The sequence below is a fragment of the Momordica charantia genome (genome assembly GCF_013281855.1).
Source record: "Momordica charantia cultivar OHB3-1 chromosome 11 unlocalized genomic scaffold, Mcharantia_2.0 BLBB01000011.1, whole genome shotgun sequence".
NCBI lineage: Eukaryota > Viridiplantae > Streptophyta > Magnoliopsida > Cucurbitales > Cucurbitaceae > Momordica > Momordica charantia.
In genome coordinates, this window is record NW_028275159.1 from 15,171,012 (window position 1) to 15,195,580 (window position 24,569).

Sequence of the window (24,569 nt, forward strand, 5' to 3'; positions counted from 1 at the left end):
AGACATTTGTTTTTACAAAATACAAACTACGAGTTTAGGGCAACACACCCAACAAACTCCCACTTGAACTAAACTCGAGTGGGGTGTACATTATCATAAAGCAAAGGGAAAATACAATAAACTAGGGCATACACTATACCCAATTGCATTTCTCCCACTTGCCCTAGACTAACTGTACAAAGCTCGTAAACCTAGACATTCTAGATGACCCTCAAACACTTTAGCCGTGAGTGCCTTTATAAAAGGATCAGCAATATTGTGCTCTGAACGATCTTCGTGACAATCACAACTTCTTGCTGCACTATCTCCCGTATAAGGTGGTACTTCCTTTCGATGTGTTAGCCTCTCTTATGGCTTCGAGGTTCTTTAGAATTTGCCACAGCACCACTGTTATCACAATAAAGTGTGATGGGCAAGTTCATGTTTGGAACGACGTCCAAATCTGTCAAGAACTTTCTATGCCAAACCGCCTCTTTTGCTGCTTCACAAGCTGCAACATACTCAGCCTCCATCGTGGAGTCTGCGATGCATCCTTGTTTGATGCTTCGCCAAACTACCGCTCCTCCGTAAAGAGTGAATACTGACCCCGACGTGGATTTCCTTGAATCCTTGTCTGTTTGGAAGTTAGAGTCAGTGTATCCTGTAAGGATCAAATCCTTAGCGCCATACACGAGCTTGTAGTCCCTCGTTCTCCTAAGATACTTGAGGATTCCCTTAACAGCAGTCCAGTGATCATATCCTGGGTTGGATTGGTACCTACTGACTATCCCTACTGCATAGCAAATGTCAGGCCTAGTGCACAGCATAGCGTACATCAGGCTGCCCACTGCTGAAGCATAGGGTATACGTCTCATATCCTCAACTTCTTGAGGTGTCTTAGGACACTGCTCCTTAGACAGATGAATTCCATGCCTGAAGGGTAATAAACTTTTCTTGGAATTCTGCATCGAATATCGAGCAAGCATCTTGTCGATATAAGTTGCTTGAGACAGGGCTAACGTTCTGTTCTTGCGATCCCTTAGGATTTGGATGCCAAGAACATACTGAGCTTCTCCCAAATCCTTCATTTGGAACTCAGTCGCTAGCCACTTCTTTATGTCAGTGAGGTGTCCTACATTATTCCCAATGAGTAGAATATCATCCACGTACAACACTAAGAAGGCTACGGTGTTGTTGACGATCTTCTTGTATACATAAGGCTCATCAACGTTTTGGTCAAAACCATAAGATTTGATCGCAGTATCGAACCTTATGTTCCAAGATCGAGATGCTTGTTTGAGTCCATATATGGACCGTTTAAGCTTGCAAACCTTTTGCTATTGACCTTGTTCTATGAACCCTTCGGGTTGAGACATATAAATACTTTCTTCAAGATTGCCATTCAGAAAAGCAGTCTTGACGTCCATTTGCCATATCTCATAGTCATAATATGTGGCAATGGACAAAAGTATTCTAATAGACTTAAGCATAGCTACAGGGGAGAAGGTTTCTTCACAGTCCACCCCTTCCCTTTGTGTGTAGCCTTTTGCCACAAGTCTCGCCTTATAGGTCTGTACCTTTCCTTCGGCGTCTCGTTTTCGCTTGTAGATCCATTTGCACCCTATTGGTTTTACCCCGTCAGGTTGATCTACAAGTTCCCAAACGGAATTGAAGTACATCGACTCCATTTCCAGGTCCATTGCTTTGACCCATTTGTCCTTGTCAGTATCTTCCATTGCCTTCTTATAGGTCAATGGATCCTCGACGCCGTCATCAGGTATGACAACTTGAGTTTCAGTTAAACCCACGTAGCGGTCAGGTTGTGACACAATCCTCCCACTACGTTGAGGCACCCTCAACACTTGAGGTGGATGCGACTGACGCGATGTGCTGGCTTCATCAACAACTCTTGTTGTAGTGCTAGTTTGATCAACAACTCTTGTTGATGTGTTTGTAGCCTCTTCGGAAATCTCGTTAATTACTACCTTACTCCGTGGTTTATGATCTCGAACATGGCCTTCTTCTAAGAAAGTAGCATTTGTCGATACAAACACTCTGTTTTCTTTATGATCGAAGAAGAGACCACCTCTTGTCTCTTTAGGGTAACCTACGAATAGGCATACTTTTGAACGAGGTTCCAGTTTTTTCGGGTTAGTCATGAGCACGTGTGCCGGGCATCCCCAAATGCGAAAGTGACGTAAACTAGGTTTACGACCCTTCCACAGCTCAAAGGGTGTTTCAGAAACACTCTTTGATGGAACTACGTTCAAAATATAAACTGCAGTCTCCACTGCATAACCCCAAAACGAGTTAGGCAACTGAGCATAGCTCATCATTGATCGAACCATGTCCAACAGGGTTCTGTTTCTCCTTTCTGATACACCGTTTTGTTGAGGTGTACCAGGGGCTGAGAGTTGGGACGTGATTCCATGTTCTATCATATAGTCCTGGAATCTCAAGTCCATATACTCTCCACCCCGATCTGATCGAAGTGTTTTAATGGTTTTACCTAATTGATTTTCAACTTCAGTCTTGTACTCCTTGAACTTTTCAAGGGCTTCAGACTTATGTTGCATTAGGTATAAATAACCATACCTTGAATAATCATCGATAAAAGAGATGAAGTATTCATACCCTCCTCGAGCTCTAACATTCATCAGACCACAAAGGTCTGAATGTATAAGTTCTAAGGGCTATTTGGCTCAATAACCTTTTCCAGTAAAAGGTCTTTTAGTCATCTTGCCTTCAAGACAAGACTCACATGGTGGTAAAGAATCGTCTTCTAACTCACTTAGAATGTCATTCTTAACCAACCTCCCAATCCTATTGAGATTATTGTGACCTAATCTTAACTGCCAAAGATAGGTATCTTCCTTTTGAGAAACTTTTTGCCTTTTATTTTGAGTTCTAGCATTTTTAAACAACTCGGTATTTAAAACTGCTTTAGTTATGGTTGGTCTTAGCACATACAAGTTGTTTTCAAGTAAAGCTGAACAAATATTAACACCATTTCTTGAAATGAACGCTTCATTTAAATGAAATGAAATTGAATACATCTGTTCCAACAAACAAGAAATTGAAATTAAGTTTCTTTTAATTTTACGAAGAACGTACACATTATCTAATAATATATACATATTCTTGTTTGTAAACAACTTGAGCTCCCCTACCGCCACAGCTAAGACGACCTCTCCCGTTCCAACCTTGAGAGTCATCTTTCCGGCGTCAAGCTGCCTCCAGGAACTAATTCCCTGAAATGAAGAACAAACGTGATTAGTGGCTCCTGAATCTAGTATCCAGGCGGAGTCATCATTCTCCACTAAACATGTTTCCAATACAAGTAAATCATATTTACCTTCGTTGGCTTTCTTTTTTTCGGCCAAGTACTTTGGGCAGTTGCGCTTCCAATGCCCGTCCATGTTGCAGTGGAAACATTTTCCTTTCTCTGCAACCTTGACCTTGCCTTTCTGGGCAGCAGCAGCTGAGTCAGGTTTAGACCCCTTACCAGCAGCCTTCTTCTTCTTAAAAGTCGTACTTCCAGAAGAAGATGGCGCAGACCTGGTTCTAGAGGACGATCCTCTGTTGAACCTCTTTGAGGTGGCAACATTTGTCTCCCCTTCTTGTCCCTTACATTTCATAAGAGACTGGTAGGTCTGCAGCTCGTTTAGGAGCGTGGTAAGAGTGTACTCCAGCTTATTCATAACCGCATTGCTGGGAATGGAAGGAAACTCTTCGGAAGAGATTCCAGAATAAAGCTGACCTGACTCTGCTTGTCTATGACGACCCCGTTCAACTCAGCCACGTTGAAGTGGACCATCAGGTTGAGAACGTGTTCTCGCACTGATGAACCCTCCTTCATGTGGGAGTTGTAAATGAACTTAAGGGCTTCATGTCGAGCCTGTGTGGACGGTTGTCCAAACATGCTCTGCAGCGAGTCCATGATCTCCTTAGCGGTGACCGTGTCCTCGTGCTTCTTGGCAAGCACATAAGATATGTTCGCCAAGATGTAGACCTTGGCCTTGTCATTGGCCTTGATCCACCTGTCATAGGCGTTGCGCACCGCCACAATGGCGTTAGGCGCAGGAGCTTGAGGACAATCCTCTTGCAAGACGAACCTAAGATCATCTATCACGAGAATAGTGTTTCGGTTTGACTTCCATTGTTTGTAATTTTCGCCATTAAGTCTTTGCGCGGCTAAGAGTGCAATAATAGAAGTAGACATGCTGAAAGGAAAAACAAATCTATATTAGTTTCATGCATTAGCCTTTTAAACCCAATCACAATTTAGCAAAAGTAATTAAGCACCCTAACAAAATTGTTTTGCAACAACGCTTCAGTGATTTAGAGACATTCTCAACTAAATTTTACACCAGAATAACTCTTATTCCTATAAAAGTATATCTGTCATTCTCAACTAAATGACAGATATACTTTTATCATTCAATAAAGTTGTTATTGAAGGTTTTAATCAATAAGTAGTTATTGATCCAATAAAATGTTCTTACTATATCTAAATCCAATAAAATAAAGGATCCTAGACTGTTACCTGAGTCTCAAACTCTATGTAAGAGACATAAATATGGATCGAGTTTGAGTTAACAGTCTAAATGGTCTATAGTATAGGAATAAGGTTGGGCGCCTTATTCTGGGGACACTATGGATGCGACCCACTTTGTAGCTAGTACAAACGATGTGATCCTAATTCGTTCATGTGAAGACATGCGAGTGGGGGTGTCCCGTGCAAAGAGTTTGCATAAGACCGGACCATGAGATAGTCACTTTTACTTTATAACACCGTTTACTGTTTGAAACTGACTATCTCAACTTTGATGGCCTAGGTAACTCGATCTTAATCATGAGCTAACTATGAACTTCTACTTACTCGGGATTATCCTTAGATCTGCATGGGTGAGAGCAGCTCAACAGCGCTGGCTCAATAAGCCTCCCATTTCAAGGGTAAGACCCGGTAGATAGCTAGGGACATAGGGTGCAAGAAGGAATTCACTTCTACCCAATTTTGGGATAGTAGAGAGGCTGTTCTCTTAAGGGCTGAATCCAGGTCTTGAACAATTGGCGCCACCCTCATCAAAAGGTTTGAGAGGATTTTTTGATTTGATAGTTGGACTACAAATCATTGTTCATCAGAGGATTAGTGGGACTTAAGGAACAAGAGGTAATTACAGGGGTAAAGCGGTATTTTGACCCAGCTGTAATTACGAACAACCTGTGAAGGGTCGACTTACCAATCATGGTTATATCAAATGGACATAATATATCTACAGTGAGGAGAGTGCAGCTACGGGCTTTAGTGGAGTGACCGCGTAGTTAACGATTGTTGGTTAACTAGGTTAAAGAGTTTAACCGGTTAATCTCAGATCGTTGGAGCTCATGATCTGTAGGTCCATAAGGTCCCCTGGCTAGCTCATATAGGAATAAAGTTGGAATAATTTGAAGGAATAATTCAAATCGTACGAATTAGGTTAATCATATGAGATATGATTAAGTAATTGATATATGATATCAATTTGAGAAATTTGGACAAAATATTTAAATAGGATTTAAATATTAAAATTATGAATGCGGATTCATAATCGGAGGCATGAATTTCATCAAACATCGGATTTTGGAAAAAGTCAAATAGTTGACTTTGACCAGAGAAATTCAAAGGTTGACTAAAGTAGATTAAAATAATGCTTTTAACAAAGTTGGTGGAAAATTCCACTAACTTGTTGAGTGGAACATTTAAATAATCTCAAAAATCCACTTTTTGACACTTAGCCATGCATGCATAAGTGGAATGTGTGTTGTAAGTTTTTTGTGAACTTAAACATGCATTTTGACACTTAGCCATGCCATGCATGAGTGAAATGTGTGTTGTAAGCTTTTGGTGAACTTAGACATGCATTTTGACACTTAGCCATGCCATGCATGAGTGGAATGTGTGTTGTAAGCTTTTGGTGAACTTAGACATGCATTTTGACATTTAGTCATGCCATGCATGAGTGGAATATGTGTTGTAAGCTTTTGGTGAACTTTGACATGCAAGAGTTGCATGTAATTTGCCTATTTAAGAAGGCTTTTGTTCAAACATCAAAAACTCTTGGAACCTTTGGCCATTTGATGTGTTTTCAAAAAGCTTACATAACTCCTTTTAGCTCCACTTTTCTCTAATTTTTTCCTTCTCTAAAAAGAGTCCCACCACTCTATTCCAAGCCTTGAGAATAGCTAGGAAGATCTCTTGGTGGTCCTTCATTGGAGCTATTTGAAGATTTTTGAAAAGCTACAAAGGTTTGTATTTTTCTCTACTTATCTCTAAGCATCATAATGTATGACCATGCATGTTTAATCCTAGGTTGTATTATGCATCTAGATTGTTATTTCGATTCTTGCTCACTTCCGCTGCGCATGTATGTATTTTTTCCATCATGTGGTATCAGAGCATCTAGAATAACATTCATTTGCATATGGTGGGTACAAATTCATTTGATGAATGTTGTGGTTGAATTAAATTGGATATATTACGGTTTTGGCAATCCTCTTAATTTTGGCTTGTAATTATGTCCTTTTATTTGTTATTATTTTTTTTCCGAAGTCATTAGAGTTGCAATTAGGTTGTAATATTGGTCAAATTCAAAGAGATAAAGGCTGAAATTTAGCTTCAAACCCGCCTGCGACAAAGCTTTCGACCCGGTTCGGTTTTCCTCCGTTTTTGGTCCGGTTCGTGCTGTTTCAAGCCGGTTTGGGTTCTTGGAGGTCCGGTTTGAAGAGGTTCAAGACCGGTTCAAGTTTCTACAAAATTGTTTTGTAATAATTTAGTTTAATTTAGTTGTAAGGATGCCAAAACCGGTCCAATTTAATTGTTGATTTAATTATGCATTATGAATGTATGAATTAAATGTTTTATATTGAATGTGCATAATGTATGCCATTTAGATTTAAAATCCCACCATAGGATTAAGCATGTATCATGCATGAGATATCTTATAAGTAGTTATAATGTATAGTATGCATGATAGATTCAAATTATGATTTGAATGTATGGTTATGGAGCATGCCTATAGTTTATAAGTGTTATAAAAGAGATAGACGTTAAAATCCATAATAAAGATAATATGCATGCTCACTTAGGGTTAAATGGCCAATGCAAAAGTTTTCATAGGCAAAAACTAGGTCGTTACTCATAAATTGGTAAAACATGAACACTCACCCGATAAAATCTTGTCTAAGGCTGGGGGTATTTAAGTTGACAGTTTACGGAATACCCCCTACCTGGAGATTGAGTCGGTTCTTGAGTTGTGTTAACCAATTTCATGAGCATGCGTGAGCGGTGTGAGGTAATAAAATTGGTTTATCACCTAGACATCGTAGGTTTAAATCCAATATAAGAGTTATATTTGGATGAATCACCTAGACTTAGGATATGTTTATTTAGCCTGAATATATGCCTAAAGTGAAAATATACCCTAAAACCGTCTAGAACACTTCAGCTGGAGATTAGTAACGTACTATTAGCTCTAGCGTCCCTAAGAGTTCACAGCGTGAGATCCATGCTTGGCTTCGTGCCGCCTTGGGAGCGGCCTCCCTTCGGAGAGTGTTTGCATGGGTTATGAACAGGGTGAATAGGGGAAGTAGTTCATAGTAAGTGGGTGAAGGATTAGTGTCAACAAAATCCTACGGTCTCTTCCATTAGGTCGCACCGTGAGAGTCCTATAATGCGCCTGCATGTCTGCCCTGGAGCAACCTTACCAATCGGAGGGTGGTATTATAGGATTCGGAACACCGCGAACTCCTAAAAGGATAGGATTTCTTAGATTCATTTTCAATCTTGACTTTCCAATTTCGGGAGCATATTGATTCTAATCTTAGAAGTCTAAAAGTGGAAGGTCACACTTACAAGAATTACTAAGAGTTAGTATATTCTTGACCAAACCAAACGATAACTAAAGGCTATAGGAATAACAGTTATTCTGGTATTAGCATTTAGTCAAGATTGTCTTAATTCAATGGAGGAATGGTTGACTGCCTCTCGGTGGAGGCTGTTCTAAACCATCGAAGTATCGTTGCAAATATAAATAAAAATTGGGTACTTTATTAGAATTTCCTAAACTTAAAATTGGATTTAGAAACTAATATAAAGTATGTTTGTTTTTCAGCATGAATAGCTCAATAGTTCAACTCTTAGCTTCGGAAAAACTAAACGGGGTCAATTATTCAACGTGGAAAAACAATCTCAATACGATACTAGTCGTCGATGACCTACGATTCGTCTTAACTGAGGAATGTCCACAAACCCCTGCCGCAAATGCCAATCGAAATGTTCGGGAAGCATTTGATCGATGGGTCAAGGCCAACGATAAGGCCCGTGTCTACATTCTTGCCAGCATGACTGATGTATTGGCAAAGAAACATGAACCCTTGATGACTGCAAAGGAAATCATGGATTCATTAAAGGCGATGTTTGGGGAACCTTCATCGACCTTGAGGCACGAGGCACTTAAATATGTTTACAATGAGCATATGAAGGAAGGGACCTTTGTTAGAGAACATGTCCTGGACATGATGGTCCACTTCAATACTACTGAAGTGAACGGGGCCACCATTGATGAAGCAGCAGATAAAGCAACGACAGGTAAATACGATTTACTAGTTGTTGAAACATGTTTAGTGGAGTATGATACTTTCACTTGGATACTTGATTCAGGAGCCACTAACCATATTTGTTTCTCATTTCAGGAAACTAGTTCCTGGAAGAAGCTGGAAGAAGGCAAGATAATTCTCAAAGTTGGAACGGGAGATGTTGTCTCAGCCAAAGCAGTGGGAGATTTAAAGTTGTTTTTTGACGATAGATACATTTTACTAGAAAATGTTTTGTATGTTCCTCTTATGAAAAGGAACTTAATATCTATCTCATGTTTATTAGAACAAATGTATAGAATATCCTTTGAAATTAATGAAGCGTTCATATTAAAAAAAGGTATTCAAATTTGTTCTGCTATACTCGAAAACAACTTTTATAAGTTAAGACCAACCAGAGCAAATTTTATCTTTATGACTGAGATGTTTAGAACTGTCGAAACTCAGAATAAAAGACAAAAGGTTTCTTCTAACGCTTTTTTATGGCACTTAAGACTTGGACATATAAATCTCAATAGGATTGGAAGGCTGGTTAAGAGTGGACTTCTAAATAAGTTAGAAGATGACTCCTTACCACCGTGCGAGTCCTGTCTTGAGGGAAAGATGACTAAAAGATCTTTTACTGGAAAAGGTCTTAGAGTCACGATACCCTTAGAGCTCGTTCACTCAGACCTTTGTGGACCGATGAACATAAGAGCTCGAGGTGGGTATGAATATTTCATCAGCTTCATTGATGATTATTCTAGGTATGGTCATATTTACCTAATGCATCACAAGTCTGAAACCCTTGAAAAGTTCAAGGAATATAAGGCAGAAGTTGAAAACCAATTAGGTAAATCAATAAAGACACTTCGATCGGATCGAGGTGGAGAGTACATGGACTTGAAATTCCAAGACTATTTGATAGAACATGGAATTCAGTCACAACTTTCTGCACCTATTATGCCTCAACAGAACGGTGTATTTGAAAGAAGAAACCGAACCTTGTTAGACATGGTTCGCTCTAAGATGAGCTATGCTCAATTACCTGATTCCTTTTGGGGACATGCGTTAGAGACCGCTGTCTACATTTTGAACAATGTTCCCTCTAAGAGTGTTTCTGATACACCTTATGAGCTATGGAAAGAGCGTAAAGGTAGTTTACGTCACTTTAGGATTTGGGGCTGCCCAGCACACGTGTTGGTGCAAAACCCTAAGAAATTGGAACGACGTTCAAAATTATGCCTATTTGTAGGTTACCCAAAAGAATCAAAAGGTGGTTTGTTTTATAATCCTCAAGAGAATAAAGTATTTGTGTCGACAAATGCCACATTCTTAGAGTAAGACCACATTAGGAGTCATCAACCTCGCAGTAGGCTAGTATTGAATGAGATGTCCAAAAACACTGCAGAAAGAGCTAGTTCATCAACTAAAGTAGTTGATGGAACTAACATTTATGGTCAGTCACATCCTTCTCAAGAGTTGAGAATGCCTCGACGTAGTGGGAGGGTTGTTCTTCAGCCTGACCGTTACTTGGGTTTAACTGAAACTCAAATCGTCATACCAGATGACGGCATAGATGATCCATCAACCTATAAACAGGCGATGAATGATGTGGACCGAGACCAATGGATAAAAGCCATGGACCTTGAAATGGAATCAATGTATTCTAATTCGGTCTGGGTTCTTGTAGATCAGCCAAATGACGTAAAGCCAATTGGTTGTAAATGGATCTACAAGAGAAAACGAGACCATACCGGGAAAGTACAGACTTTCAAGGCTCGACTTGTGGCAAAGGGTTTCAACCAGAGAGAGGGAGTTGACTATGAGGAAACTTTCTCTCCTGTTGCCATGCTAAAGTCGATTAGGATACTCTTGTCCATCACCACTTTTTATGATTATGAAATTTGGCAGATGGATGTCAAGACAGCATTCCTAAATGGAAGTCTTGAAGAGAGTATCTATATGGTCCAACCAGAGGGGTTCATTGAACAGGGCCAAGAACAAAAGGTTTGTAAGCTTCAGAGATCCATTTATGGATTGAAGCAAGCATCTCGGTCCTGGAATATAAGTTTTGATACTGCGATCAAATCTTATGGCTTTGAGCAAAATGTTGACGAACCTTGTGTATATAAGAAAATCGTCAATTCCACTGTAGCGTTTCTAGTTTTGTACGTTGACGACATCCTACTCATTGGGAATGATGTAGGTTTTCTGTCTGACGTTAAAAAATGGCTAGCTAAGCAATTCGAAATGAAAGATTTGGGAGATGCACAACATGTTCTAGGGATCCAAATAGTTTGGAACCGAAAGAACAAGACACTAGCCATGTCTCAAGCAACTTATATCGACAAAATGTTGTCTAGATATAAGATGCAGAATTCCAAAAGAGATTTATTACCTTTTAGACATGGAATTCACCTGTCTCAGGAACAGTGTTCTGAGACACCTCAAGAAATTGAGGGGATGAGACATATTCCCTACGCTTCAGCTGTTGGAAGCTTAATGTATGCTATGTTATGTACTAGACCTGACATATGTTATGCAGTAGGGATAGTCAGCAGATATCAGTCTAATCCAGGATATGATCATTGGACTGCTGTTAAAAATATCCTCAAGATCTTAGGAGAACGAGGAACTATATGCTCGTATATGGTGCTAAGGATCTGATCCTTACTGGATACATTGACTCTGATTTTCAGACCGATAAAGATGCTAGAAAATCTACATCGGGATCAGTGTTCACTTTGAATGGAGGAGCAGTAGTGTGGAGAAGTGTAAAGCAAACTTGCATTGCAGACTCCACAATGGAAGCTGAATACGTAGCTGCTTGTGAAGCAGCAAAGGAAGCAGTGTGGCTCAGGAAATTCTTGACTGATCTGGAAGTCGTTCCAGACATACATCTGCCCATCACTCTCTTTTGTGATAACAGTTGAGCAGTTGCAAATTCCAAGGAACCTAGAAGCCATAAGCGCGCAAAGCATATTGAGCGGAAATACCATCTCATAAGGGAGATAGTAAACCGGGGAGACATGGTCGTCACTCAGATAGCCTCGGAAGAGAATCTTGCTGATCCATTTACTAAGGCTCTCTCGGCTAAAGTGTTTGAGGGTCACCTAGAGAGTCTAGGACTACGAGTTTTGTAAACTAGGATAAGTGGGAGAATAATTCGGCGTGTATCTGATGTATGCCCAATCTTCTTGTATTTTCTCACTTAAACTCAATAAAATGTACCATTGGAGTTTTAGTCCAAGTGGGAGTTTGTTGGGTTTTATGTCCTAAAACTCATAGTTTGAAAATGACAGATATACTTTTATCATTCAATAAAGTTGTTATTGAAGGTTTTAATCAATAAGTAGTTATTGATCCAATAAAATGTTCTTACTATATCTAAATCCAATAAAATAAAGGATCCTAGACTGTTACCTGAGACTCAAACTCTATGTAAGAGACATAAATATGGATCAAGTTTGAGTTAACAGTCTAAATGGTCTATGGATGCGGCCCACTTTGTAGCTAGTACAAACGATGTGATCCTAATTCGTTCATGTGAAGACATGCGAGTGGGGGTGTCCCGTGCAAAGAGTTTGCATAAGACCGGACCATGAGATAGTCACTTTTACTTTATAACACCGTTTACTGTTTGAAACTGACTATCTCAACTTTGATGGCCTAGGTAACTCGATCTTAATCTTGAGCTAACTATGAACTTCTATTTACTCGGGATTATCCTTAGATCTGCATGGGTGAGAGCAGCTCAACAGCGCTGGCTCAATAAGCCTCCCATTTCAAGGGTAAGACCCGGTAGATAGCTAGGGACATAGAGTGCAAGAAGGAATTCACTTCTACCCAATTTTGGGATAGTAGAGAGGTTGTTCTCTTAAGGGCTGAATCCAGGTCTTGAACAATTGGTGCCACCCTCATCAAAAGGTTTGAGAGGATTTTTTGATATGATAGTTGGACTACAAATCATTGTTCATCAGAGGATTAGTGGGTCTTAAGGAACAAGAGGTAATTACAGGGGTAAAGCGGTATTTTGACCCAGCTGTAATTACGAACAACCTGTCAAGGGTCGACTTACCGATCATGGTTATATCAAATGGACATAATATATCTACAGTGAGGAGAGTGCAGCTACGGGCTTTAGTGGAGTGACCGCGTAGTTAACGATTGTTGGTTAACTAGGTTAAAGAGTTTAACCGGTTAATCTCAGATCGTTGGAGCTCATGATCTGTAGGTCTATAAGGTCCCCTGGCTAGCTCATATAGGAATAAACTTGGAATAATTTGAAGGAATAATTCAAATCGTACGAATTAGGTTAATCATATGAGATATGATTAAGTAATTGATATATGATATCAATTTGAGAAATTTGGACAAAATATTTAAATAGGATTTAAATATTAAAATTATGAATGCGGATTCATAATCGGAGGCATGAATTTCATCAAACATCGGATTTTGGAAAAAGTCAAATAGTTGACTTTGACCAGAGAAATTCAAAGGTTGACTAAAGTAGATTAAAATAATGCTTTTAACAAAGTTGGTGGAAAATTCCACTAACTTGTTGAGTGGAACATTTAAATAATCTCAAAAATCCACTTTTTGACACTTAGCCATGCATGCATAAGTGGAATGTGTGTTGTAAGTTTTTTGTGAACTTAAACATGCATTTTGACACTTAGCCATGCCAAGTATGAGTGAAATGTGTGTTGTAAGCTTTTGGTGAACTTAGACATGCATTTTGACACTTAGCCATGTCATGCATGAGTGGAATGTGTGTTGTAAGCTTTTGGTGAACTTAGACATGCATTTTGACACTTAGTCATACCATGCATGAGTGAAATATGTGTTGTAAGCTTTTGGTAAACTTTGACATGCAAGAGTTGCATGTAATTTGCCTATTTAAGAAGGCTTTTGTTCAAACATCAAAAACTCTTGGAACCTTTGGCCATTTGATGTGTTTTCAAAAAGCTTACATAACTCCTTTTAGCTCCACTTTTCTCTAATTTTTTCCTTCTCTAAAAAGAGTCCCACCACTCTATTCCAAGCCTTGAGAATAGCTAGGAAGATCTCTTGGTGGTCCTTCATTGGAGCTATTTGAAGATTTTTGAAAAGCGACAAAGGTTTGTATTTTTCTCTACTTATCTCTAAGCATCATAATGTATGACCATGCATGTTTAATCCTAGGTTGTATTATGCATCTAGATTGTTATTTCGATTCTTGCTCACTTCCATTTACTATGAACACTATCTCCATTCACCTTGATATTGAACCATGCAAACACCTTCCGTAGGGAGGCCGCGCCCAGGGCGACACGAGGCCGAGCATGGAACTCACAGCGTGAATTTAAAGGAGAACGTGAGAGAGAGAGTAAAGTATGTTATATATACTTTGTATATCAAATATATATGCTGTATATTACATATTCTCTTTTGCTCCCACTTAGTATTCTAAGACTAGGGTATATTATTTAGATAAATCCCGGCTAAGTGAAATTAACTAAGTGTATTTTTAGTCGTCCCAGTATAACTATTATATCGGTAGTTGTACAATAATGTTTTAGTTCGTTAAACACTTTAATAAACCAACGACATTATTGCTTGTATATAAAATATTGACTAATTCAACCCCCAGGTCGGTTCCCAGGTAGAGGTGTTCCCTTATGGTCAGCTTAAATACCTCAGCCTAGACAGAATCTTCCTTAGATAGGTTTCCCTTATAGACAACATTTTATATTTAGTTTTTTGTTATTTCATTTTAAACCTAGTTAAAACAAAATAAAAGACTACCCCCTAATCACATTAGAAGATATAACCTAAGGTCTAATTAATTTTAAACCCCTTTAAAATTAATTAACTTAGACCTTATCTTTGCATGCAACTCTTTATTATAGATTTTAATTTCTATCTACCACATTTTATAACTCTTATAAAATTTTAAGAAATTAAAACTATAAACATGCATTAAAAGCATACATTAATATAACAATTATATTATCCAAAATAATGTCATGCTCAATGCAACTTTATTTTCATCTAATTAATACAACACTTATATTAATTATGAAAATAAAACATGCATACATACATTATAACATTTATAACTATATGATGCATGACCATACATACATACTATATATCAAACATACATATTATGCATGTAACCTATGGTGGGATTTTAAAACGATATAGCATACAATATGCTATATGATTTTAATTAAAATATACATTCATAATGCATAAAATAATTAAATAGCAAAGTTGGAACGGTTTTTGGCACCCTAAGAAAACGAAATAATAAAAAAATAAGAAAACCGACTGCATCCGTCCTAGAACCGCGAACCGGAGCCTCGGAACCGCGTCGAAAACACACGGGACAGCGCCACGACGCTGGTGTAGCAGCAGCGCTGCAGCGCCATGGCATGGCGCCATGGCGCTGCACAGCGCCGTGGCGCGGTGTGCTGTCCCTCAGTGCCATGGCGTTGTCTGCGCAATCTGCTTCGTCTTCTTCGCTGTTTTCTGCAACTTTTCGCCCAATCCGACACCGCGAACGACTTTCGAGCGACACGGATTTACAGAAACAAAGCATAAAAATAATGCCCAAAACACAAGACCCTTACATGATCGAATCACGAAGAAAAACGCTATCTAAGTGCCAAAAATCCAGAAATTTTCCAACCCGCAAACCTATATTTCGAAAATATGAAATCACCCACCAAACTTAACGATTTTGATCCCAAAAAATTAGAACAGCAACCTGGCTCTGATACCAATTGAAGGGATGTGAATCCCGGAGTGGAAACAGATTTTCGTTGCTGATTTTCGGGATACAAAATCGAGTTTTAAAGAAGAAAATACAGGGAAAATTCCAAACCTTTGAAGAACGTTTCTTCAGTGAATTCCCCTCGAACACCACCACCGGATCTTCCTCGCTATCCTCTTGGGTCTCGGGATCGTGCTTGTGGTACCACCTTGATCGAAGAGAGGGAGAAATTGAGAGAATTTTGAGAGAAATCGTTGGGAGTTTTTTTTTTTTTTTGTTCTGTAACCACTGTCCTTCACCTTCTCCAACACTTGGAGAAGAAGAAGAAGGGTGACGTGGGGTAACTCCCCACATCACAACACCTCCCACTCCCCTGCAATTTTGCAGGGAGTTAATATTAATAATAATAATATTAATAATATTAATATATATATATAATATATAATAATAATTAAAATATATAGAATAATTAATATATATATAATTAATTAATCCAATTAATTAATATAATTAATTATTAATCCAATTAATAATTAATAAGTATATATATACATAAATAATTAACACTTAATTATTTATTATAAAATTAGAATCATATTCTAAAACATTTCTCTCGTATAACCTATAGTTTTAATGTACATCTTATGCACATTATTTTTAACATATAGTTTTTTAATATGAATCTTATTCATATTAATTTTATTTGAATCTGATTCAAATAATATCTCTCATAATATATAGTTTTAATTTACAATTAACTATATATATTATAATGTATCAATATACATATAATCCCTTAAGTAATTTGAACAATTCAAATTCTTCCAAAAAATTTGATCCTCGTTTTACCCGTTATGAGCTAGCAAGGAGACCTAATGGACTTACAGATCCGAAGCTCCAACGATGCAAGATTAATCGGTCAAACTCATTGACCGAGTTAATCTAGATTCGTTAATTACGAGTCATTCCACTAAAGACCCGCAGTTGCACTCTTCTCACTGCAGAATGTTTTCGTGTCCAGGGATATACGACCATTAATGACGAGTCAATCCTTCACGAGTGTTCGTAACTCAATTTGGGTCAAATTATCGTTTTACCCCTGAGTTACATCTTACTCCTTAAACACTACTGCTCCTCTAATGAACAACTCGATTATGGTCCAACCAATAACCGGAAGTCCCTCTCGGCCAATGAGAGGGTGGGGCCTCTTGTTCAAGTCCCGGAGTCAGCATTTAAGAGAACACTCATCGACTCCCCTAAAGTCGGGGAGGAGTGAATTCCATCTTGTGATGTTATATTCCGAGCTCCCCACTCGGTCTCGTCCCCAAAATGGTAGGAATGTTGAGTCGGCGACTCGGGCCACTCTTACCTATACAGATCAAAGAACGAGTCCTCACGGGCAGGAGTCCATAACTCACTCAGGATTGAGAATGAGTTGCCTGGTCATCCTAAGAAATGGCAATCTATTAGTTAACGGTGTTACATCTAAAGATTGCCTATTTCGCAGTCCGGTCTTATACAAACTCATTGTATAGGATACCCCCACTCGCATGTCTCCACACGAACGACCTGGATCGAGTCGTCTGTAACCTTTACAGAACGGGCCGTATCCATAGTGTTGCCAGGATAAGGTACCCAGTCTTATCCATACACTATAAACCGTTTAAGTTATTCACGGGACATTAGCCATTCATATATCAGGGGTATATCAAATATATACCCCCGTATATCAGCTATATACCCAGTATATATACTGTCCCGATTACATCAAAAATAACCTTGGATGTTTAGTTTATTGGATTTTGGACAATGCAAAGCTATGATTCAACAACAAATTTATTGAATAAAACTTTATTAAATAGACATTTGTTTTTACAAAATACAAACTACGAGTTTAGGGCAATACACCCAACAGTCATCAAAGGCCCCTCGTCCATAAAAATAGTGGAAGGGTCAATGGTTTTACGTTTACGAGGAGTTCCTAGTGACTGACGAGTATAGAGAGCCATTCCACACTATTCCTTGTAGCTTTTGCAACCTTGGTGAAAACTTCGACCTCCAGCTCGGTTTCTTGATTTTGTTCTGAAAGGTCCCAAGATGTTATATACCATCCTAGGCAACGCTAAATAATTCACCTGTCTAGCCTTAACTCTAAACACGAGATAATCAACTCCCTGGGAAATAATTTAAATGAAATAAAGTTCCGACTCCCATAAGTTTCACCAGAAATATCAATTTTATAAACTGTCAAAACTTCGCTCTCCGTGGGCAATTTAAAAACAAAGACATCTCATATCCGCCTCAGTGGCTAAAATTCTTAAATAAATAAAACAACCGTACACCTAAACTCCAACGACAACAGTGACTCGTTTACCAACAACATCCATAAAAAAAAATAAAGTAGTTCTAAAGAATACAAAATTTCTCCTCCGTCCACACCTAACAATAACATAAATCCCAACGCTACTCGTACCAAACGACCGTTCCCTCTATCCTCACTAACTTGACTAGTGATCCCCACTCGGTCAAGCCCTCTCCACGTCATCACCGCGGTCGACCCTGTTCACACCTGAAAACAAATAAGGATAAAAAGGGGGGTGAGTACGTAAGGTAGTCCGTAAGTAGCACTTCCTAACTAACACAAAAATCATGCTCACAGTCACGGCATATAAAATAAAACGATAGCAAGGCAATTAAATAGACAGCGAGAGATAAAAAAAACAATAACTTGACATTTACATACAACAACCATGCGTCGGAACTACCAAGACTACAACCAATGATTCACTAGCCCTTGCCCCACAGTACTAAACCTCCCTCTACACCCCCCTGTGTTACTCCCCGTTTAACTTCTCGAGGCATGACGGCTCTTGACATTTATTCCCAAGATACCGCCCCCCTCCTTTTACAGTACTTGATGTTCGACCTTGCCATTTATTCCCAAGGCCTAGCACCACTACTTCGCAAGCACCACTCTACTTTAGTCCTTCAAGCCTAACTCCTCGAGTCGCATTGACCCTTGACATTTATCCCCAAGGCCTCAATACTCCTCTATAGAAACTTGATGTTCGGCCTTGCCATTTATTCCCAAGGCCTGAACTGTGCACCGGTCCTTGTCGTTTATCCCCAAGGTACCGATGACTTCCCAGCGTATTGGTCCTTGACATTTATCCCCAAGACCCCAATACTCATTCACAGAAATTTGACGTTCGGCCTTGTCATTTATTCCCAAGGCAACTACTCAAGGCTTTGAACCTCCAAGCGATTTATATGCATTTTCAGATCAGACCTGTAACGACCCAGAAATTTCGCGCACCTCTAGGTCACATGAACTACCCAACTAATCAGTTTTAGCCCCGATTACAACCTGCCAACTTCCTATGCACATAAACTTATAAAATCAAGCTCCAAACCTCATCAAATTAACGATAAACCAATCTCAAAAAAAAAAACATGCAACAACATTCGTGAACTAGTTCACAAGGCAAGTTTATTATTCAATCTAACTGAATCTAAACAAATGGGATAAAGCTCAAATAGGCACCTAACCCGAGGCATAACTAACAACAAGGGAAAAATCTCCCAATTATTCAAAGGTACATAATCCGTTTATTGCCAACAACATAAGGCCCTAACAAAAGAATTAGACTAAATAAGAAAAACTAAGCAGCCTATAGTCCTCGTTTGTCAGGTCTCCCCCACCCCATCAGCATGGTCACCCTCGAGTCCTTCACCTGAAACAATCATTGTAGAAGGGGGGGTGAGTATATACAATATACTCCGTAAGTAGCCCTCACCAAGCACTCACAAACATCATGCTCATAACCATAAAGGAAAAACATGCATCGTCATGCTCTATCATTACAGTATGCGAACAACCATAGACATGCTTTACTGGTACATTATATATTCATCCATAAACATGCTCTATAATACCCAATATTAACCACAACTTTATAAAAACAATTATCGTCCACCTGGCTTCCTAACAGCTCAAATACAACTATGATCACCTCAGTTGTTTGAGCTCTTCGAAACCATTCTTTTGGTAGTGTCAGCCCCTGACCATTTATACCCAGAGCCCCGACACTAGTGCATCGACCCTCGACCATTTTACCCGAGGCCTCGATGTCTTACAATCTATTGGCCCTTGACCATTTATACCCAAGGCCCCAATAGTTCTCCTTCCGAAAGACTCCTCGCATCGACCCCCGACCATTTATACTCGAGGTCTCGACACTCATCTTTATCCAATATTGGCATATCGACCCCCGACCATTTATACCCGAGGCCTCGATACCCAATTATTGACGTATCAGCCCCCAACCATTTATACCCGAGGCCCTGACACTCACCCATTCACTTCATAATTTGCAAAACTCCACATATCGTTTCTAGCCTCCAACCAAGATTCCAGTACTAACCCCTTAATAACACCAACCACCACAACGCCCATCAACAACACCACCACTAGTATGATTTCAATGCATCTCACAACTCACCAACACATTTCAGCATGCTTCCACCACATAAACATCATTCTAATAGCAAAACAATAAATCAAGCATGCTTTCACAACATACCAAATCCTAACAACAACGCCACAGTGAGTTTAGTCATAACAGAGCATAGTCAACAAATTTCAAACGATTGGAGCCCGACCCAATTCATCCAAACTCTTAATATCGAACGCCCAAATTCAATAAGCACCGCTAGATATAATAAATATTCATGAGACACGCCAAACACTCCATACGAATTCAGACAACGAACATTTCCAAAATAGATTCACTTTAACGAACATTCCCTACAATCATACATCATTCTACAACAGATCTCAGTAGCTCAACAACACAAAATTCACACTATTATCACCGACGGAGATTCAACACTAACCAGACATACAAAACTACATAAACAAGAGTTACGTTGCACAACCACGCATCAGAACCAATATTACGCATCATAAACAGTACATCGGCAACCAAATAACAAACATCAATGCACGCACCCGCCTTCGTGCTACTTACAAACACTTGTCCTAAAGCTCCTAAGCTCGTTGAGCACTTCCTACTACAAAAGAGCATGATCTCGAGGTTAGTAACCAATTAGAAACATTTAGTTATAAACGAAACCGAGTTTAGGTAGAGTCGTTACCTACTAACCCACACTAAAACAACTTGGGTTAGGAGTGGGTCGACGTCGAAGGGGTTCGGGCTCCCAATCTGAGTTCAAAAGGCCTTAAGCTTGCTGTCCCGACGTCTAAAAGTGATGAGTAATGCTGATTTGGGTCCGATTAGAGGTGGGTCAATGCCGAACCCATGCCGAAAAGAGTGGGTAAATAGATTGAGCTTCGGTTGCGTGTGAGGCAGCGTCGAACTTCACCAGAAGGTTACTGTTCACGTCGAAGGGAGTGCTGCTGGGCGTCGGATTCTGGTGGCTGTTCTGCTGCCGCCGTTCGTGGTTCGTGGAGCGTGCCAGCCGATCGTGGAGTTGTCGGAGAGTCGCCGCGCCGTGGTTCGTGCGAAGACGCCGCGCTGCCGTGGAGAGCCGGTTCTTGCGCTGCTATTCGCGGAGTCGGGCCGCCGGCGTGGAGCTGTTGTGCCGCTTCGCCGGAGAAGAAGGGGCCGCCGGCGTGGGCTGCTCCAAGAAGAAGAAGTTTTTTTGGGGGGGGGGGGCTGTCGGCTAGGGCTAGGAATGGGGAAAAAGAAAAAAAAAAGGAGGGAAAAAGAAGAAGAAATGAAGGAATGGGCTAGAGTTTTGTCTCTGTTTCCTTCCTTTTTCCCTTTGTTTTAAAAACAAAATAACCCAAATGGGCCCAATAAGTCCAAGCCCAAAGATAAGAAATCTACCCCCCTCCTAAACGAGACCCATCACACGGGATCCAGTAATTATTAATTTAATTGGATTTTAGAGCCCGATAAAAATAAATAAATTCAATTAACGTTCACTTTGAAAATTAGAAGAAAAATCTCTCGATTCGAGACTAACTAACCTGAGGGACTCGGGGCGTTACAAGACCACCCATAGTTAACGAACTGCCAACCCGTCCCTTCACCCTTCACCACTTCACTAACCCTCCCATGACCACCTACAAGTATATTTCCCACATTCCAATTCACTGCACAGTTCACAAGCATGCTTTTCCTTGTAATAAACAAGTCACACCCAACAGCTCACAAATAAAACAATATAAACTAAATTATCAGTTTAACAACGCGAGCATTTCATTTACAACATATTTGCAAAACGTCATGAGCCAGTTACTTCTAACCACAACAATTCAGAATCTACTAATCACCTACAACAACAAGAATAGAAAGCATGTTTCCTCATAAGTGTTCAATAATAGAAAGACGGCAACAAAATCACTAGAAGTTCACAAATCAAAACTAATAATCCATACATGCTCAATTAAATTATTTAGCTAAAAATCAGCATCAAAACCATTCCGTTAACGCTAAATAACGCACGCACTCGCCCCCTGGTGTTACTTACACAACCACGTCCTTAAGTTTGCGTCGAACTCACACCTACGCACAAAAACAGAAAAAATACAGCAATATAAATATACTGTTCAGCCTTCGAAAACAACTCTAAGAGGGTTCAACGGGTCTCATTACCGCAAAACGACTTCGTGTAGGTGTGGGTAAATTAGATCTAGCTTGCAAAGGGGTGGGTAGCGTAAATCGGGCTTCGAACGGATGAAGTTAATCACCGGATACCACCCAAAACACTGCTATCCACATTTTTACAGCAGCGAGAAACGCCCAAAATGACCTCCAACGGCTTCAATTTGATGTCCGTTACTACAAAACAATTTCGCTTAGGTGTGGGTATTCCAAATCGATTTCATTTAGGTGTGGGTAATCCAAATCTAACATCGAACAAGGGTGGGTCAAAGAAAGTTACCGCGCTTCCCGGATCTAAGCTATTCGAGTCGTTGGAGTTTGTCGGATCGAGGGAAAACACCGTGAACAGCCACCACGCGCCGCCCCGCCGCACCTGCTGCTGCCCGAGACCACGCGCCGACGCCGCACCTGCTGCTCCGATGCCGCCGCTGTTCGTCGCGTCGCCTGAACGGAGCTGCTCGCCGGAGAAGAAGAACCCGAGTGGGGGGTGGCCGGCAGCTTCAACAAGAGAGGGAAAGGGAGGAAGAAGTAGAGGAAAAGAACAAGGGCTAGAGTTTTTTCTTTGTTTTAAAACTTTAACTCCTTTGGGCTTGGGTTCTTTTCCTTTTGTTTAATGCCCACTTATCCAACCCCTCCTTGTTAAAACAAGCCAATAATATAATTTTGTAATTGGCCCAATGGCCCAAAACCAGTGTCACATAGCGGAATCCGTACTAAACCATAACTTGATAAATAACTACACGCTACTAACTCACCACTAAATCTATAGCAATACACAATAGCCGAGATGCCACACTTAAATTAAATAAAGATAACTGATGAATCAAACAAAATAAAATGAAATAAATAAATAAATAAAAATCTATTTTGTTATAAAAATTTCCCGGAACTCGAGGCAAGCTAACTTGAGTAACGCGGGGCGTTACATGTTCACTTCTAATTTTGGATCTTTCTTGTGCAGTTACTCCAAATCCTACTCCAAAAAGTGACTGACTTGACCAGGTCATACTTGAAAAAAGTCCAAGAGACTGACGTCGACAAGTGACTGCGAAACTACTCCGGACAGACACTGCATTAATCGAGTGTGGTCCCTACGAGTTCTTTGACAAACTCTTTGACTCAAAAGCTTAGTCTGCCCCCTCAGATACAGCTGGGTCCCTTCTCAACCCAAGTTCCTGTGCTCTGATTTATGCTAATATCTATTCCTTTTTTTTTCTTCTGTAGTAACAGAAATGCTGCCCCAAATTTTCAACTGAGTGAAGAGAACTGAGGGGAAAGGTTCCAGCTCGGCTCAAGCACCCATCGCGAAGGCTCCTGCTCAGAAGGTCAATCTTGAAACTGTGGTCTTGGATGACGACATTGTTGCTCCTCCCGCCTCTAAGGTTAGGTCTTCCCCTAAAAAGAAGAAGAAGAAGAAGGAAAAGAAGGACAAGAAGGAAAATAGGCCACAAAAGAGAATGCGTGAAGTCGTGCCATGCGAAAAGGTGGGGGAGCCTTCTTCCAAAAGAGCTCAGATCGGCTTATCAAGATTTCAAGATGCACTTCTATGCCAACACGGTAAGTGATGGAATCAAGGCAGCAGTCAAAGAGGTCGCTGGGAGTTGCTTTTCTAGGGCAGTCAAATGACAACGCCTTGCGATGATGCCTGCAGCTGGCATCCTTCAAAGGGCCATGGATGCTGCAGTTGACATAAGATTTTCTTTCATTTTTTTTAAGCTGAGCTGATGTTGCTTTTATTTGCTTTTGACAGGTCATGCTAATGGTCTGCCAAACTGCAGCGTAGACCAAGCTTGAGCTAGACTAGCGTGACAAGCTGCTGCGGGATGAGGAGTCGTGCAAGATTGCCCTACTTGAGGGCAAGGCTAGTAGAGATGAAATCGTGCATCATAAGGCAAGCTGCCAATGACACAATGACTGAGATGAATGATCAAATGGCCAAATGCAAGGCCACCATGAAGGAGGTCACTGAGAGGATTCACAACTTCGAAGCTTTGGAAGCCAAAACCATCTCGCTCAAACAAGACCTAGATTCTGCACGTGCTGAGAAGGAGGTCGTTGAGAAGGAGTTCCGAGACATTTGTGCCAAGCTTAGCGATGGGAAGTATGCCAAGGAAATGGTTAAGAAGACTCCATCGTACACCCCATTTGCGAAGGATTTTATGGGCAGTGGTCTCAAATTCGCCATCATGGAGCTGAAGATGACCCACCCCAACATAGATCTTACCAAGATGAAAAGGATCTATGTGGAGGAATGGACCACCCTTCCTGACAAAACCAAGGCTTCAGAGGAGGTTATTACCAAATACGTGAAGGAACTCTTCTCAAAGGATGAAGATGTCGATAACGCTGGCACGAGCTCCCAGGAGAACCAGGATACTCTTCAGGCGTAGGTGGCTCAGCTCGTTTCTTTTGTTGACTATTTTTACTTTAACGTTTATCTCCCAAGTCGGGGCATATTTACCTCGACCTCTTTTGTACTCACGACAACTTTTAATGAATTTTGATTTTTACTCTTTCGTTACTTTATCTGTCTACTCATTTTTATTGCCTTTATCAATTAAATGCGGTAGGGTACATTG

General features: G+C 40.2%; 2 protein-coding genes, 1 long non-coding RNA gene and 1 pseudogene across 3 annotated transcripts; 3 read left to right on the forward strand and 1 right to left on the reverse strand.

Moving 5' to 3' along the window:
• Nucleotides 1–6,015: 6,015 nt before the first annotated feature.
• Nucleotides 6,016–8,973, forward strand: LOC148208186 (uncharacterized). The gene is made up of 3 exons (XM_088119449.1): nucleotides 6,016–6,267; nucleotides 8,133–8,608; nucleotides 8,713–8,973. The coding sequence occupies exons 2-3, from the start codon at nucleotides 8,134–8,136 to the stop codon at nucleotides 8,718–8,720; spliced, it is 483 nt and encodes a 160-aa protein (XP_087975575.1). The 5' UTR covers nucleotides 6,016–6,267; nucleotide 8,133; the 3' UTR covers nucleotides 8,721–8,973.
• Nucleotides 8,974–11,058: 2,085 nt separating this feature from the next.
• Nucleotides 11,059–12,066, forward strand: LOC148208187 (secreted RxLR effector protein 161 pseudogene; annotated as a pseudogene).
• Nucleotides 12,067–13,465: 1,399 nt separating this feature from the next.
• Nucleotides 13,466–24,511, forward strand: LOC111022872 (uncharacterized). Its single transcript, XM_088119342.1, has 5 exons — nucleotides 13,466–13,718; nucleotides 13,890–13,971; nucleotides 22,952–23,074; nucleotides 23,215–23,547; nucleotides 23,741–24,511. The coding sequence occupies exon 5, from the start codon at nucleotides 23,814–23,816 to the stop codon at nucleotides 24,378–24,380; it is 567 nt and encodes a 188-aa protein (XP_087975468.1). The 5' UTR covers nucleotides 13,466–13,718; nucleotides 13,890–13,971; nucleotides 22,952–23,074; nucleotides 23,215–23,547; nucleotides 23,741–23,813; the 3' UTR covers nucleotides 24,381–24,511.
• On the reverse strand, nucleotides 18,887–22,741 carry LOC148208188 (uncharacterized). Its single transcript, XR_015788663.1, has 4 exons — nucleotides 22,271–22,741; nucleotides 21,982–22,167; nucleotides 21,857–21,891; nucleotides 18,887–19,092 (listed from the first exon to the last, which is right to left on the reverse strand). It is a non-coding gene; the product is annotated as an uncharacterized LOC148208188 (long non-coding RNA).
• Nucleotides 24,512–24,569: the final 58 nt, after the last annotated feature.